We start from the raw sequence: 15531 nt of genomic DNA on the forward strand, positions 1-15531 counted from the left end.
CACACACACACACACACACACACACACACACACACACACACACACACCAGTGCGGTGTCCGTCTGGGATTTGTGTCCCAGTCTTTCTGCCCAGTGTGTAAATATTTATGGGGGCCTCAGGCGGGGCTTGGGGTGTCTGAGTCTTTCTCTCCTTCCCTTCCCCCAACCCAACGAGAGCCTAGCGCTTCCCGAAAACTTTTGTCCGCGGAAAGCGGCTGCAGGACCCGGCCCCTCCCCTCCGTGCCATCTTGTCTCCCTGGTCTTCCTCTCCACCCGGGCCTGGCCTGGCCTGGCCGCTCCCACTCTGCAGGCGCGCGCACGCGTGCACACGCACACACACGCGCACGCACACACACACACATACACATGCACACCCACTCCAACCAAGTGCCCACAGCCAGAGTGAAATGCCCCTACCCCCAATTCACTGGATTTGTAACCTCTCTGGGATTCCTGCAGGAGCCTTCCAACCCTGGAAGGCTTTGTGACTCCCTGAGGGGTATGGGGTGAGCGCCCTGGGGCTGTGGTTCTCAGTCCATTCTCCTGACTGTGCCCATGAAAGCTGAGGCTCAGGGCGGCACACAGGGCCAGGGAGAAGTCAGGAGCAGCTGGGATTTGTTCAGGGGCAGTGGGGTGGAGAGCAGGAGTCTAGGCCCAGATTTCGGGACTTCAGTCCCAGCTGTAGGTTAGACTCATTTTTTGCCTTCCTCCCTTTCTCCCCTCTTTGAATCTCTGAATAAGAAGGTCGGGTCCTGGACCTCTGACACTAACTCCCTGCATGGCCTTGGACAAGTTACTTCCCCTCTCTGGCCTCTGTCTCCACATCTGTCCATAGGGGCCGGTGTGCCTGTTGGAGAGGTTGTGGGCTCCCCACATCTACCTGCTGCATGCCCAGGCCCGGCCTGGCAGGGCGGCTCCTACAGCAGAGCGAGGACCAGTGGGAGATGGCTGGCCAAGGGCCAACGCATACATGGGACTGATGTGTCTGCTGTGTATCCGCACTAGCCCTCAGATCCTCTCCTCTTGGTGGGGCCCCTGGAGCAGAGACTTCTGGGGAATGAGCTCCTCCAAGAAGTGGACTCCTTCAGCCTGGAGAGAGAGAGGTTGGGGCGGGACCGGGAAGAATCTTTCTCTGTGTCTGGGAGCCTCTCTCCCTCTTGGCCTCTCTCACCCCTCCTCACTTTCTGGGCCTCTCTTCTCCCACCCTCTCCCTTTGCCCTGCCTTCTTTCTCCGCTTATTCTTCTCTGCTCTCTCCCCCGCTACCTCCTTGCAAGATCTACTGCCCCCCTGTGACCCATTCTGAGTCTCAGCAGGGAGAGGAGGGACTTAATGTGCTGGGGCAGGGTGGGCCATCTGGAGGGGTAAAGCCCTAGGCTGTAACTTGAGGCGCCCCCCCCCACCCTCCAGAGGCTCAGAGAGCCCCCTCCCCAGCCTGGGCTGGGCCAGACAATGTGGCTTTCATAACTCGAGGAGGCCTGGCTCTGCCGCCTTGGGAGAATGAGCCCTACTGCCCAGGAAGCCCAAACCGCAGGAGACCCAGCCAAAACCCCACAGACGCCTGAAGCCGAGACCAGAATCCCCCACACTCCCTGCTGAGCGTCGACAGAAGAGCAGGGCCTGAGCACTGCCTCTGGGGGGCCTGGCTGGCAGGACAGCCAGGGAGCAAGTCACCCCTGCCCTCAGCTGCCCAAGATGCAGACACGGTGCAAGGGGACTCAGGGCACCTCTGATTGGGGCAGGTGGCCAAAGCCCCCACACCTTGGCTCCCCCCCAGTGCCTCCTCCCCACCCACCCCTGCGAGCCCTGGAGAGCCTGGCTCCCTAACCCACAGCAGATTTCTGTCCAGCACTGAGGCGTCACATTCCTGCTCTTGGTTCTAAATTGAATTTCCTGGGGAATTGGAGCCTTCAGACCTAAAATAAGACCAACCCGACCCAGCCTAACTGGCCAGCTCAAGCCCTCTTCAGTCCTCAGCCCCGGGGCTGGGGCTGGGACTGGCGTGTCACAACGGTGCATCCTGTGAGCCCAAATTCTCGCCTCCTTAGGGTTTGGAGCCAAGTGCCACCCCTAATCCTCACCCCCTCGTTCTCTCTTCTGCCCCTGACCTGGGGCATTCCCAATTCCAGGATTCAGTCCTCAGGAACAGACACTTGCTGAGTGCCTCCGGGGGTGCAGGGGTGAATTCTGCCACCACCCCAAGGGAGCAAGCTGGGGAGGCCTGAAAGATAGGTTGGATTTGGGGAGTGGGAGAGGAGAGGGTTAGAACCTCGTGGTCAAGAGAAAACATGTAGGCATGGGTGGATTGGTCAGAAGGCCCAGTGGTGACCTGGGGCCATGGAGAGGTCAGGCTGCCTGGAACACAGGATCCATGTCCATTCATCAGATTGAAGATGTTGACTGAGGCCTTGAATGCCAGGCCAAGGAGAGCTTGGAGTATGGAGTTCAGTCACTACTCTCTGAGCAGAGAGATCCTGGCCCCTCCAGAGATGGTCAGAGCTCCAAGGGGGAAGCTTAGATCCACTGTCCACAAGACCATGGAGAGGTCTGGGTTTGAGTGACCAGAGATTGGAGCTCCAGAACAAGGGTCCTGTGGGCACTCTCCGGGCTTGGAGTGAACCCATCCCGCCTAGAAGAGGTCCCCCCATGCCTTGTCCCGCTCCTCACCTTGGTGGACAGCAGGCGGCCAGAAGGAACTCAATAGAGTTCCTGCTGAAGTTGTGAGTCTCTTGGCCTTCCCTCCTGGGCTTATGAATTTATTTTTTAAAGATTTTATTTATTTATTTGATTGTGAGAGAGAGAGCACGAGCAGAGGGAAAAGCAGAGGGAGAGGGAGAGGCAGACTCCCTGCTGAGCCGGGAGCCTGACAACATAGGACTCGATCCCGGGGCCTGGGGACCATGACCTGAGCTGAAGGCAGACGCTTAACCACCTGAGCCACCCAGGCGCCCCAGGCTTATGGACTTAAACAGCACGTTTCCACTCTCTGCTGGGAGGTCTTTCCAGAACTCAGGGTATTGGCTCCAACCCTATCCCGTGTTAGGGAACAAAGTGTGTCGAGGCATAAGGGGCTGCTCCTTTCTGTGTTCCCCTCTTGTAGATGGAGACCCTAGAAAGAGGTGCAGGGCAGGAGCTTCTGCTCAGAGATGCCGTGTGACAGGGCATGTGTGACCCCCTGTGCACCTTAGACAAAAGTGGCCCTCAGGTCACACAGAGCAGGGTTGTAGCTGGGCAGGCAGATGGCGCCTCCGGGGAGGATGGGGCCGTAACCAGGCACTCCTGCCAGCCTGGGCAGGCACCTTTATGCCAAACATGAATTGCACATCCATACAAGAGCCCTTGGCCTTTGCTGGCCTCCACTTCCTTCCAGCGCACTCTGCATCTCTACCCTCTTGAACATTCCTCTGGGAGCTTCTCCACAGAGATGTTCTCCCCTCTGTGCTGAACAGTGGGGGCTCATGGTCACAGGAAGGAAAATGAGGCTGTTTTGGTCTCTTGATGGTTGAGCCCTGGGGCTCCCCCTGTTGTCTGACTTCTCTTCTCCGTGGGCTTCTAGGGAGAGCTGTTTCTTGGCACCGGGCCCTCCAGGTAGTGCCTCTCGTTCAGAGTTCTGGTCTTCCCACCACTTCTTAATGCCTTCTCATTCTGCTTCCATGTCTCTGGCCACTCAGCACGGGTTCGTCTTAGGCCCTCAGTGTCGCATCTGCAGGGTCACCTCTTGGCTCCAGGAGACCTGTGTCTCCATGTTTCCAGGTCAAAGTGACTGGACTGGATTGTCTTGCCTCCCTGATACCCTTCCGAGGTCTGAAGCTCGCCCTAGAACGGCAGGTTCCCTGCAGGAGGGTCTCCTCGGGACTTGGTCTGGGCTCTCTAATTACTTGTCCCTTCTGGCCTCCAGGTCACCAACCCTGTAGGTGACCTACAAGGAGATGCTGCCAGAGAGTCGCGACACGGGGGAAGGAGGGCACAGATGGGGACCTGTCTCGCCTTCATCCCTCTCCAACCCTGGAGGGGGGCCATGAGAGCTGCATTCCTGGCTCCTTCTACTACAGGACCGATGGTGTCATCCCTGTGCACCCCAGTGACCTCAGGAGGGAGCCTGCGAAGCGACCACGAGGCCCCAGTTCTCTAGGCTCTCCAGCCTCAACACCACCAAACAGCTGTGGCTTCCCTTGCTCATGCTGCAGCCGCTCACCCTGGGGTGTTGGCGTCTGCTGCCCTTCTCGGAACGGTCTTTCCCCCTTCTTTGCTGATTGATTATCATTCAAGACCCAGCGTGGGCACTGCCTCCTCCAGGAAGCCTCCCAGACACACACACACGTGCACGCACACCCCTGGAATGAGTGCCCAGCTTCTGTGCCTCCACAGCCCTGGTGCACCTCTTGCCCCTCGGTGTATGTGACTGCACCCCACCCCTCACAGATGACTCCTGAGACAATGACCTCCTCTTCCTGGTTTTGGTCTACCCAGCACTTGACATACTGCAAGGGGCATCATAGCTGCTTCATAAATATTAACCCAAACAGCACAGGAAGGGAGGGAGGGAAGGCGGAGGGCAGGCCGGAAGGAGGGGAAGGAGGAAAGAAGGTATGTGGACAGAAGGTTCATGAATGGCCCCCTGCGTTCTGGGCACTGCTGAGCATCTCATTTACTCTTGGAAACCCTGAGGGATAAGCATAAGGATCCCCCCCACCACCACCACCCTTTACACACAAGGAAACATGAGTCTTGGTAACTTGCCCAAGTTGGCTACTGATAAAAGCCAGGGCTTGGATCTTCCAGCTCCTCGCTCAGGCCTTTTTCATTATACCACACGGGAGAGACAGTGCTACCCGTCAGGGCCATGGCACAGTGCCTCTAAGGGCCAAAGGCTGGAACTGGGCAGGCCCCTCCCTTCCTAGGAATCTGGAGCAAGCCCTGAGCCTCCCTCTTCATGCCAGCTTAGTATTAGACCCAAGAGCCATGGCTGAGCTGTTGTAGCCCAGGCTCGGGGCTGGGAGAGGCACCATCCAGCAGGCATCGCTCCTCCCTCCACCCTGTGTGTCATCTCAGCTCCCCTGGTCCCCTTGCCCCAGCCCTGTGATCTTCCAAAGGCCATTTGATTCCTCTCTCATGAACCCAGGAGATAGGGGGCTCTCAACTGGCCCAAAGACTGGGTGGGGCAGGACAGAACCGACCCCTCCCTCCCTGGAGCAGCCGGGGTCACCATGAGGGGTGCCAAGCCTATAACTCTGCCACCCTCCCGAGCTTGCAGGAGTCCTGTGCCCCTCTCCCACCCCAGCTCCTGTCTCTGCAAAGGGCCTGTGGTTTTCCCAGGCAGGTGTGAACTACCTACCTGGGTCCCCTGGGTCCCCTGGGGCCTGGTTCCCCAGGCTGTGGGGGATTGGGCATCTCTGGAACAAGGACTGCTCAGGTCCAGGGGGGCAGCTGAGCCCCTGGATGGCTCCCTCCCCTCAGGCTGCTCCCAGGCCCCAGACCTGCCTGCCCCACCCTCATTGGCTTTCCTGATGGTGGCTTCCTGCCTCCTGTCTTGGCTGGGCTTCATTTGGAGATAGCTCAGAGAAAGCCAGCGCATGTAGGCCCCTGTGTTCTCTGTGATTGAGTCTGTTTCTATTTCCAAGACTAGTCTTTTGTCTATCACTCGGTCGCCCTGGGCGTGTCTCTCTCTTGGTCACTTTGTGTGGTGTGCACAGGCGGGTGGTGATCGTTCAGTCTCTGGGTTCCTGCCCTTTCTCTTCCTTCTCTGACTGCCTGTGGCTCTCCTCTCCCTATGCCCTCGTGGTCTCTGTGTCTTTCTGAGTCTCGTTTCTGTGTCTCCCCTGCTCCCAAAATGGCATGTGGGGGGGCACCCTCTCGAAGCCCCCGTCCCCCGGACTGCACAACTGGGGGTCTGATGAGAGGCTTGGGGAGCACCCTGCTCACCCTCAGGCCTTCCTCCATCCCTGGTGACACTGAGGGATGGGAGCTCAGGCCCCTCGCTGCCTCCCTCCCCCACCTCCCATCCCTCCCAAACTCCGCCCCCCCCACCCCCCTCCACCCGGCCGCGGCCGCAGGGGGCCCTAGTCCTGCTGCCTCAGGAGCTGTGGGTTTGAAGGAGGCTCCATTTCTGCCTTCCGCCCACCCTGCTCAGAGGCGTTGAGCCAGTCACTGTAATTACGTGTGGCTGTGGTCCGCCTTTTCCCAGCCTCTTGGGCCGCTTCCCTGCCTCTCTTCCTGCCTGGCCCTTCCGCCTCGAGCCCACCCTTCTCACCCCAGGTTTCTGACTCTCCCTCCCTGCTGTCCTCCTCTCTGACCTGGCTTCTCCCTGTGTGTCCCTCTCACCCTTGCCTGCCCCATACTTCCCGCTCTGTCACCTCTGCCTCTGTCCCCACCCTTCCCTGTCTCCCCCTCACTTTCTGCTGAGTCTCCCTCCTGTCCCAAGCTGTCTGCCCCAGGGTTTCTGGGGCTCCCTCCTTCGGCGCCCAATCCCACCTTCTGATGCCATCTCTCTCGGCTTCTGCCTTTCACTGGCCCTTTGGTTCTTTCCCTCTTCCTGTCACTCTAGATGCCTGTTCCTGTCCCTCCATCACTGGCCATCTGTCTGTCCTCTCCTGTGCTGTGTTTCTCCCCATGTCCCTTTCTGCTGCACATCTCTGACCCCTCTCCCTGACAACTACACAGACCCAAGTGTGCACGTGCACACACTCGTACACACACACACGCGCACACACACACACACCCTTAATCCCTCCTGACTTTGCATTTTGGGAGCTTTCTATTTTGGAGCCTGGCACCATTGCCAGATAGGGTAAGGGCTGGGTAGCTGGTACAAAGAGGCCGAGAATGAGGGCTTATGGCATTCTGGGCTGTGGGAAGGGGACCAGGGCTGGGCAGACAGGAGGGGCACCGGGAAACTATACCTTGGTCATGTGCTTTGTCTCTAGCCCAGACCCCATCCCTCCTGCCTGGGCTGGAGGTAGTAACCGGATCCACTCACCCTGTGGAGGCAGCGCTAGAGGAGGGCTCCCTGGAGGAAGCGGAATCCCCCATGCCCCAGGGTAATGGCCCTGGGGCCCCTCAGCCCCTGGACAGTACTGACCTCGATGTCCCCACAGAAGCTGTGACATGTGAGTCCTAGGGGGCCGAGGGGTGGGAATGGCAACATGTAGGGGTCATGCTAGGGAATCCTATCCCTACGGGCTGGTGGAAATGCGGTGGGTGCCTGTGGGAGCCCAGCACTGGGCCAAAACCTTGAAGTGTGGGCAACGAAAAGGTGTAGGACACGGTCACCGTCCTTTCTGTCTAGGAAAGAGACCTCCACATACAAAATGATTAGTATAACATTAGTTCACAAGGAGGGTGGACGGGCTCCAGGCAATATGGTTCAAGAGCAAAGGGCGTGGGACCATATGAAAGGAGGAAGAGAGCTGGGGGTGCTGAGGCCCCAGAGCCAGAGCCCCCTGCAGCCCCACCCTTCAGGGTGTTGAGGGTGAAAAGGAAAGAGAGAAACCCCCAGTTACTCTGAGCAGAAAGGAGCCTATTCCCAGGCTTGGCTCAAGGCCCCCAAGGAGGTCCTGGGAGGGAGGGAGTTCTCGGCCCTCACCCTCAAGAGCAGGGGAAGGGGCAGCCAGAGCTGTTTGTAGTTAATAAGAAGATCCACAAAATCGATAGACACATGTGCACTTTCCAACTTTCTTTCGCTGACTGGTTTCAGACTCTTCAAACCAGCCTGTACAGGACAGCGAGTGCCAAGTCCATTTTACAGATGAGGAAACTGAGGCACGCAGACCCACTCAGCCTGGACACAGCTGGGGAACTCAGGTCTCCCGGCCCAGGGCTCTTTCCTGTGCCTGCCTGCTCAGCTGGCATGGCTGAGGGGGAGCCGCCTTCAGCCAGGGCATCTGGGGCTAAGTTGGACTCCCTGGAAGTTAGGGTTACTAAATCCTGCTAGCGCACTGCCCTCAGCCTCTAGACACACCCACCAGCAGAACTGAGAGAAAGAGGTCAGCGCCGTGGCCACAGAGGAGGGGGTCTGGATGGGAGTTGGACAGACACCTCTGTGTCTATGGGCCCGAGTGTTTGCCCTGTGACTCAGCTCCCATGACCACCCCCACGGCCATGGCCACAGGCAAGCTCTGTGTCTGCCCAAACCTCCCAGGGCCCTCAGTTCACCACACACTCCCACCCTCCAGTCACTGTGCCCATGTTTAGGCATCGGGGCAGGGGGCACGGAAGCGGGCCAAGGACTCGGGCCAGTCTCCCGCGTGGGGCCAAGAGGTGGGAGCGGGATGATTCAGGCCTGGCTGCTTGCCGTGGCCTTACCCCTGTTTACCCAGATGCAGGCGCCCGCCGCACCTCAGGGCCAAATGCTCCCAGGCGTGGAGCTTCTCCAGAGCTGTGTCTCCCATCCTCTCTTGACTCCCCATCTGGCCTTCGGTGCCTTTCTCCCAACCTCCATCCCCCCGCCTCTCCGTGCCCCTGCTCCACTTCCTGGCTGTGGAACCTTGGGCAAGTTTTACCCTCTCTGGGTCTCCATTTTTTTCATCTGTGAAATGGGGCCAGTGACAGTAGATCTATCGAGATGCGTAAAGAAGCTGCTCTATAGAAAGCTCTCGGCGCGCTGTTGGCACCTAATAACAGCCTAACGTGTAAGGTACGAGTTATAAGACGAGGGGTGACTGTGATAGGAGCAGCTTCGTCCCCAGTCCTTCATCTCCCAGCCTCTGCCCCACTCTGCGCTCTGAGTCCCAGCTCTTGGCCTCCAAGCTGGGCCCACGTCTGACCCTTTCTAGCTGTGGGACCTTGGACAAGTTCCTGTGCTTCTCCGGGACTCAGTTTCCTCATCTGTGAAAGGTGGATACCGCCTCAGGGAGAAACTGAGAGGGTTCGTGAGAGAATGGCGTGGAAGCGCTTAGAAGGGTGGCTGGCAAGCAGAAAGTACTCCATGATGTGCTGTCACTACAACCACTTCGTAGAAGGCCCAGCCCTCTCAGTCAGGGCAAGCACTGAGGCCACCTTCCCCTCTCCTCAGCCTCCAGCTGCCCCCGCCCCAGACACCTCCTCGTACTACGATGCAAACCCAGGGGCCCAGCCTAGAGGGAGTCAGGGACCCACACCCCAGTGCCTAAGAGATGGAAGTACCCAACATTTATGCATTTACAGAGGGTGCTGCCCAGGAGCCAACAGCCCTGAGCAGCTGAGGGGGCCCGGAGTTCTCCCTGTCACCTTCTCAGTCCCCTTCCCCAAACACACACACACACACACACACACACACGTATCTGCCCCCATCTCTTGCAAACAGAACCATGTCATCCAGGTGAGCAAACCTGAGGTAAGGAAAGGGACTGGGTGCTCTGGGGGGACCCCCAGGGCCAGCAATCCCTGGACCCCACTGATGAAGCTGAAGTTTGGTTCCTCAGCCTGGGATGTGGACTCAGGGAGTTCCTGGCCTCGGGGATTCCCCACCACAGGGCTCTCCTCCCTTCTCTCCCCCCTCACCCAGACCCCCAGGGCTCCCCAGGAGACTTGCTCTGCCAGCCACCCCTCAGAGGCAGACAGGGCAGGGGAGCTGGGGCGGAAGAGAAGAGGTAGAGGGGCTGCTCTGAGGTGCCCCTGGAGCCCAGGGCGAGGGCATTCGTCTCCAAACAGATGTTTCCAATAAATCACCTAGCACACCAAGGGCAGAAATATCTGGGGGCTCGGCAGGGGCCGAGGTGAAGGTTAATGCTTCACTGCTGTCCCTCCGCCCCCCAGCCAAACAGTCCTTAATCCCTCCCCCCTGACCACTGCCACTCTTGCTAAAACCCCAGGACCCCAAGAGCGGGAGATGGATTTCACGTGGGGTAAGAAGGTTGGGTCCAGGGCTCTGAGCCCCCACTGTTGCCTTGCACCTCTGTCTCTTCTGGAATGAGCACTGGCCTGGGGGTCATGAGCCAGGCTCAACTCAACTATTTCCTGGTGTGCCTCTGGGCAAGTCAGTTCTGCTCTCTGGGCCTCAGTTTCCCCATCTGCAGAATACAAGCCCGGCTAGGTGACCTGTGGCGTATCTAAGGATGAAGCAGGCAGGATTGGGGCAGAGCTCTGGGAGGCCGTGCGCTCCCCACCCCCATTAACCTTTCTCATCATCTCTCTAGGCCAGCCTCAGGGGAACCCCTTGAGCTGCACCCCACTAGTGGCGAATGGCTCAGGCCACCCCTCAGAGCTGGGCAGTGCCAGGCGGGCAGGGAATGGTGCCCTGGGTGGCCCCAAGGCCCACCGGAAGTTGCAGACGCACCCATCTCTCGCCAGCCAGGGCAGCAAGAAGAGCAAGGGCAGCACCAAATCTACTGCCTCCCAGATCCCCCTCCAGGCACAGGAAGGTAAGCATCCCCTCCCCGCTCTCCCTGGGAGAGGCCTCCTCAGCCGGACCCCTCCAAGCACGAGGCAGGGACAAGCCGCAGTATCTTCAGCAGGTTGCTGGTTAGAAGCTCAGGCTCAGTGCCACGCCAGGCCTCCCGGACCTGAACCTCTGGGTGGGGCCCAGGAGACCGGGTTTTGACACTGCCTCCGGGGAATCTGGCCACAGCTACACCTGCTGGGGAAAGTGAGGCCTATCTGCCTTCTCAAGACCAACCCCTTCCCATGCGTGCTCTCCCAGAGTGGCTGTAACAAGGAATGAAACCATCTGGGCTGAGCCAGCATAAGCCACTCCATTTTTGGAAACAAAATTTTCCTCAAGGCGGGGACCGCCTGTTTAGTGAGAGCAGAATACCTGGCAGAATAAAATGATGCACCTTTGGGTACTTAACCGGGGGACATGCCAGCCATTGTTCCTGCAATATAAGCCCCTGCTGGGCCGCCCCAGACAGCCGGCTTCCCTGCCCCCAGCCCAGGCATTAGTTCCGCCAGGATGACAGCTGCCTATAGCTCAGTAGTGCTCGACCTTCACCCCAGAATTCTTAAGTGCGTCCTGTCCACACGGGGATTCCGGCGTGGTCTTCTGCAAACAGGATTCAGCGTACACATTTGCACATAAAATGTTCATCAGCCTTCCCACAGAGAAGATTCTGCCCAACAGTCTTAATTATGAAAGGAATGTTCATTCATTTAAAAATGTCCTGGGCCTCTGCTGTGAGCCAGGCACTGTGCTATGCGCTGGGTACCCGGTCCCTGGCCTCACAAAGCTCTCATGAGAAAGACAAACAGGTAATCACCATATGGGGTGATAAATACAGTGGTAAGGCCACACACAGGAGGTCATGTAAACACAGGGGACACCCACACCAGCCCAGAAAGCTGGGGAGGAGAGTCTGGGAAAGCTCCGAAGGTGTCTGAGCAAGCCTTAAATGGTGAGTAGGAGGATCTAGCCAGGGGAGTATTAGCACAGAAATGAGAAAGGCTATCTTGGCTAGATTATGAAATTCTAGGTGAGGACTGGGGGGAGGTGAGAGTCCAAGCAGGCAGGGGCTGGAGGGGTGGGAGGCACCTTGTAAACTGTGCACTGGACCTAGACTTTATCCGGAGGGCATAGGGCGCCTGGGTGGCTGAGTCGGTTAAGGGTCTGACTCTGAATTTCGGCTCAGGCCATGATCTCAGGGTCAGGGGATCGCGCCCTGACTCTGGCTTCAAGCTGGATATGGAGCCTGCTTAAGATTCTCTCTCTCTCTCCCTCTACCCCCCACCCCCTACACGCTCAAGGCGCGTGCTCTCTCTCTCTCTTAAGCAAAGTTTATCTGGACGGCAATAGGGAGCCATTGAAGGATTTTAAACAGGGTAGTGACTTCACTGGATTTGCATTTGAAGAGAACTTCCTTGTTCAGTTTTCAGGTAGATGGCAGGGTGCCAGCTATACAAGAACCCCAGTCCCTCCACACAGAAATGGAATGGCAGAGTCACACCCTCCATGGCAGTGTGGGACTCCCTCAGGACCAGCAGCCTGGTGCCAGGGACCCACCTGGTAAGGGGAACTGGACACTGCACTGCATGCCCAGCCCCCCGTGAGGGAGGCCGGCTCAGCATCGTGGCAGCCCAGCGAGCAGCTCAGAGCACGGGCTCCAGAGCCAGCCTGCCTGGTTTCGATTCCCAGCTCCACCACTTACCAGCTGGCTGCCCATGGGTAGACTCATACATTCATTCACTTACCATCTATTTACTCAGCACCTCAATGGCAGGCGCCTTCTAGGGACTTGTAACGTATCAGTGACTACAGGGGACAAAGATGCCTGTCCTTGTGGAGCTTACATTTTAGTGGGAGGAGAGAGCCGCGTAGTGCCATGGAAGGTGATAAGTCCTTCCAGGGGAGAGGCGAGGCAGGCCAGGGCAAGGGGCTGAGGGTGCTGGGGTGGGGCCCGCAGGTTGCAGTATTAAAGATGGTGGTCAGGGAAGGCCACCGCAGTGTGTTTCAGGAGGACAGTGTGTGGGAGGAGACCAGGTCTCATCCTAGGGAGGTGGAAGCCACCGGAGGGTTCTGAGCACGAGAGGGATGCACTCTACTGAAGTTTTGCAAGGGTCCCTCTGGGCTAATGCGTGGGGAGCAGATGCAGGAAGGGGTAGTCAAGGGTGGGGGCTGGGGCAACCAGAGAGGAGGTTGTTGCAGTTGCCTGGGTGAGAGACGAGCAGAATGGTAGGATTCTGGGTATATTCTGAAGCGATTTCTCTGTGTCTCAGTTTCTTCATCTGTCAAGTGGGGCTAATAGTAGCCCCATTTCATGGAGTTGTTCCAAGTTTAAATGGGGTTCATTCATGCCCAACACTTAGAAGAGTGCCTGGGACATGCTACGACGAGGGTTTGGTAAATAAATGACTAAGGGTGGTGAGGAGCCGGGACTCAATCCCGACGGCCTGGGCTCAGACCCTCGCTCTGCAGCTACCTGGGCAGGTGCATGTAACTCCGTGCCTTGGGGTCATCAGCTGGAAAGCTGGGCCCCTCGCAATCCCCACGTGTGGGAGCAGTGGGAGAGTCGCCGAGCCCTCGGCCGTGAGCCCTCTGAGCCTGGGTCCCTCGGCCCTGGCTGTCTCACCGGCCCTGTACCCCGCCCGTGCCCGCAGACTGTTGCGTCCACTGCATCCTGTCCTGCCTGTTCTGCGAGTTCCTGACCCTGTGCAACATCGTCCTCGATTGCGCCACGTGCGGCTCCTGCAGCTCCGAGGACTCATGTCTCGGCTGCTGCTGCTGCTGCGGCTCGGGCGAGTGCGCCGACTGCGACCTGCCCTGCGACCTGGACTGCGGCATTGTGGACGCCTGCTGCGAGTCGGCCGACTGCCTGGAGATCTGCATGGAGTGTTGCGGGCTCTGCTTCTCCTCCTGACCGCCGCCGCCCCGCCCGCCCACGCCGCGGCCCCGCCTCCGGTGGGGGAGGGGGAGGGGCGGGGCCGCCGCAGCACCGCCTCCTCGCGGTGTCCCGGCCCGGTGGCAGCGCCGACGACCCGGAGTGGGGGGGCCGGGCTGGGGAGGGAGCCGCGCCTGGCCCCCCCGGCCCCCCCACCCCCGGCGAGAGCACTGTGAAAGTGGGGGGCAGGAGCGCGGGCGGGGGGAGGCGGGGCCGGCGGGCTGTGCGCTTCTCTACCTCTCCCGGCCCCTGGGGCCCGCCTCCCTCCGCCCAGGCGCAGCAAAATGTGAAGTGAGACATCCCAGCCCGCCCTGGGCCAAGCCTTTCCCCAGTCTCCTTACGGGGCCCTCGTGGGGGGCCTGACTCCTACAGTGACCCCCAAGGTCCCCCAGAGGGCAGGGCTGGGCCAGGAGGGACAGGAACAGTATAGAAAAGACAGGAAGGGGAGAGGGAGGGAATGGAGGGTGGGTCTGTCCTATTTGTTGCTGTAAATAAAGTTATTTGTCCGTCTCAGATCTCCTCCGCGCTCGGGAGTAGTGTCTCAAAAGCAAACACTCCCTCTCCCCGCAACACACACACAAAGCACCCAATGGATGGAGGAGGCCTCCCTGCCCTCTGGGGTCCCTTCCCTCCTTCATGTTCCCCTTGAAGGCAGGAAGAAGAGGGGTACCGACTCCCTACCATTTTTTCCCTCTTCCCGCCAAAGGGATGGGGAAGTCCAGGGAGGGAAGAGTTAACCCTTGGCATACAATTAATTAACAACAGATGTGTTCCGGTTTTGATTAATTAATCTCCTGCTGACTCCTGCTTCTCGAAGCCCTTGCCTGTGATGGCTCGGGGCCTATGTTGGTGGCAGAGCAGTGCCCGGGGTGGGGCCGACTCTGGCCGGTCGCAGCCTGGGCTTGCTCCTGGGCCACGCTGGGAAGCAAGTGTGGCCTGAGTGGGGGTCACTAGGCCCAGCCGCAATCCCGGACTGTCAGGGGGCCTGAGGAAGAAGAAAACCGACGGGATTAGTGGAAGCCTCAGAGGCCATGCGGCCAGCACCCTTCATGTCTGCAGGGAAGGCAGCCCTCCCCACCCCATCCTGGGCCTGGAGGAAGCCAGGAGGTGTCCAGGGTGAGTGAGAGGACTGTGCCATGATTGGACTCGGATCCCCCTGAGGAGAAGACAGGGCTGGAGAAGGCTTTCTAAAGTGGAGAAATTGGTGGTCACTGCTTTCAGAACAAAAGCTAGAGTGGCCAGGAGGGATTCGGGAAGGAAGGAGGGAGCTCAGAAAAAGGGCCAGATGAAATGTGAACTCTCTTAAGGAATGCCATATGGGGGAGCAGCCAGTGACTTTGGGAGGTGGGTGCGGTTGCAGCAGGAGGAGGTAGGAAGGGGTGAGAAGGACTGCTCAGACCATGGCGAGCCTCCCCTACACACACCCCCCAACAGGTACACAGCCCTCACTTTGCCAACAGCAAGGTTTCCCTGACCTCTAGGATCTCATAGGAAACTCAGGACACAGAGAGGAAGGGACCTGTCCAGGGTCGCATAGTCAAGACCAAAGCCAAGAGAGAAGCCCTATCTCCTCAGCCCCCCAGTGTTCATTTATCTGTTGATCTGAATGTTTGTTTAGTGATTGCACACCCAAAGTACAAAAGGCTCATCTGTGTATACACAAGCATATACGCCTATTTTCTCTTTTCCAAAGATGTCAAAATTCTCTACATGTTGTCCTGCACTGTTTTTTATCACTTGACCATTCGTCCGGGGGATCTTCCTGAGCACAGTGAAGAGCGGCCTGGAGTCCCACCGAAGGGCCAGTGGCCACCCGGTTACCCAGCTCCGGCTTAGCCCCTTCCCTTTATTTTTCTACGACAAGCAAGGCAGTGCGAACAAGCTGTGTGTCTGGAATATTCCTAAAAGTGGGATTGCTGTGACACTGACAGAGCGCCCGATCAGAGTGGCGTGCCACTGGTCACGTGGCCACAGGAGCGCCACTTCTCTCGCTGCCGTGGCTCTCAGTCCTGAGGAGGGCAGACGGTAGTGGGGGGCTTCCATGCAGTCCCTGCTCCGCCTCAGGTCTTCCCCAAGGCTGGGGGCTGCTGTTAGGGTGGCCAGGAGGAGGGGCGCAGTGCGCCTGACCGACTTGAGGTCTGGTCCAGGTGGGCAGGAAGGCCCCCTCCCTGGCCCTCTCCCTTCCTGGGGTCCGTGGCAGGAAGAGGCACCTCTCCAATGCAAATAGCGATTTCCTGCTGCAGGCTCC

At 58.8% G+C, this 15531-nt stretch overlaps 1 protein-coding gene across 5 annotated transcripts in view; it reads left to right on the top strand.

Annotated features, from left to right (window-relative positions):
• The window catches only part of MDFI (MyoD family inhibitor), a 17066-nt gene extending 2236 nt beyond the window's left edge, over positions 1 to 14830 (top strand). For 3 of the 5 annotated variants that reach the window (XM_073904953.1, XM_073904952.1, XM_025890401.2), the window contains exons 3-5: positions 6921 to 7103; positions 10110 to 10334; positions 13003 to 14830. In XM_073904953.1, coding sequence (XP_073761054.1) covers positions 6921 to 7103; positions 10110 to 10334; positions 13003 to 13262 — 668 coding nt within the window. In that variant the 3' untranslated portion in view covers positions 13263 to 14830. The remainder of the gene's footprint in view (positions 1 to 6920; positions 7104 to 10109; positions 10335 to 13002) is intronic. The other 2 variants (XM_073904955.1, XM_073904954.1) reach the window with 1 other exon arrangement.
• Positions 14831 to 15531: the final 701 nt, after the last annotated feature.

Source organism: Callorhinus ursinus, unplaced genomic scaffold, assembly GCF_003265705.2.
Source record: "Callorhinus ursinus isolate GAN/ISIS: 27379988/994484 unplaced genomic scaffold, GSC_fseal_2.0 scaffold22, whole genome shotgun sequence".
NCBI classification, from domain to species: Eukaryota; Metazoa; Chordata; class Mammalia; order Carnivora; family Otariidae; genus Callorhinus; species Callorhinus ursinus.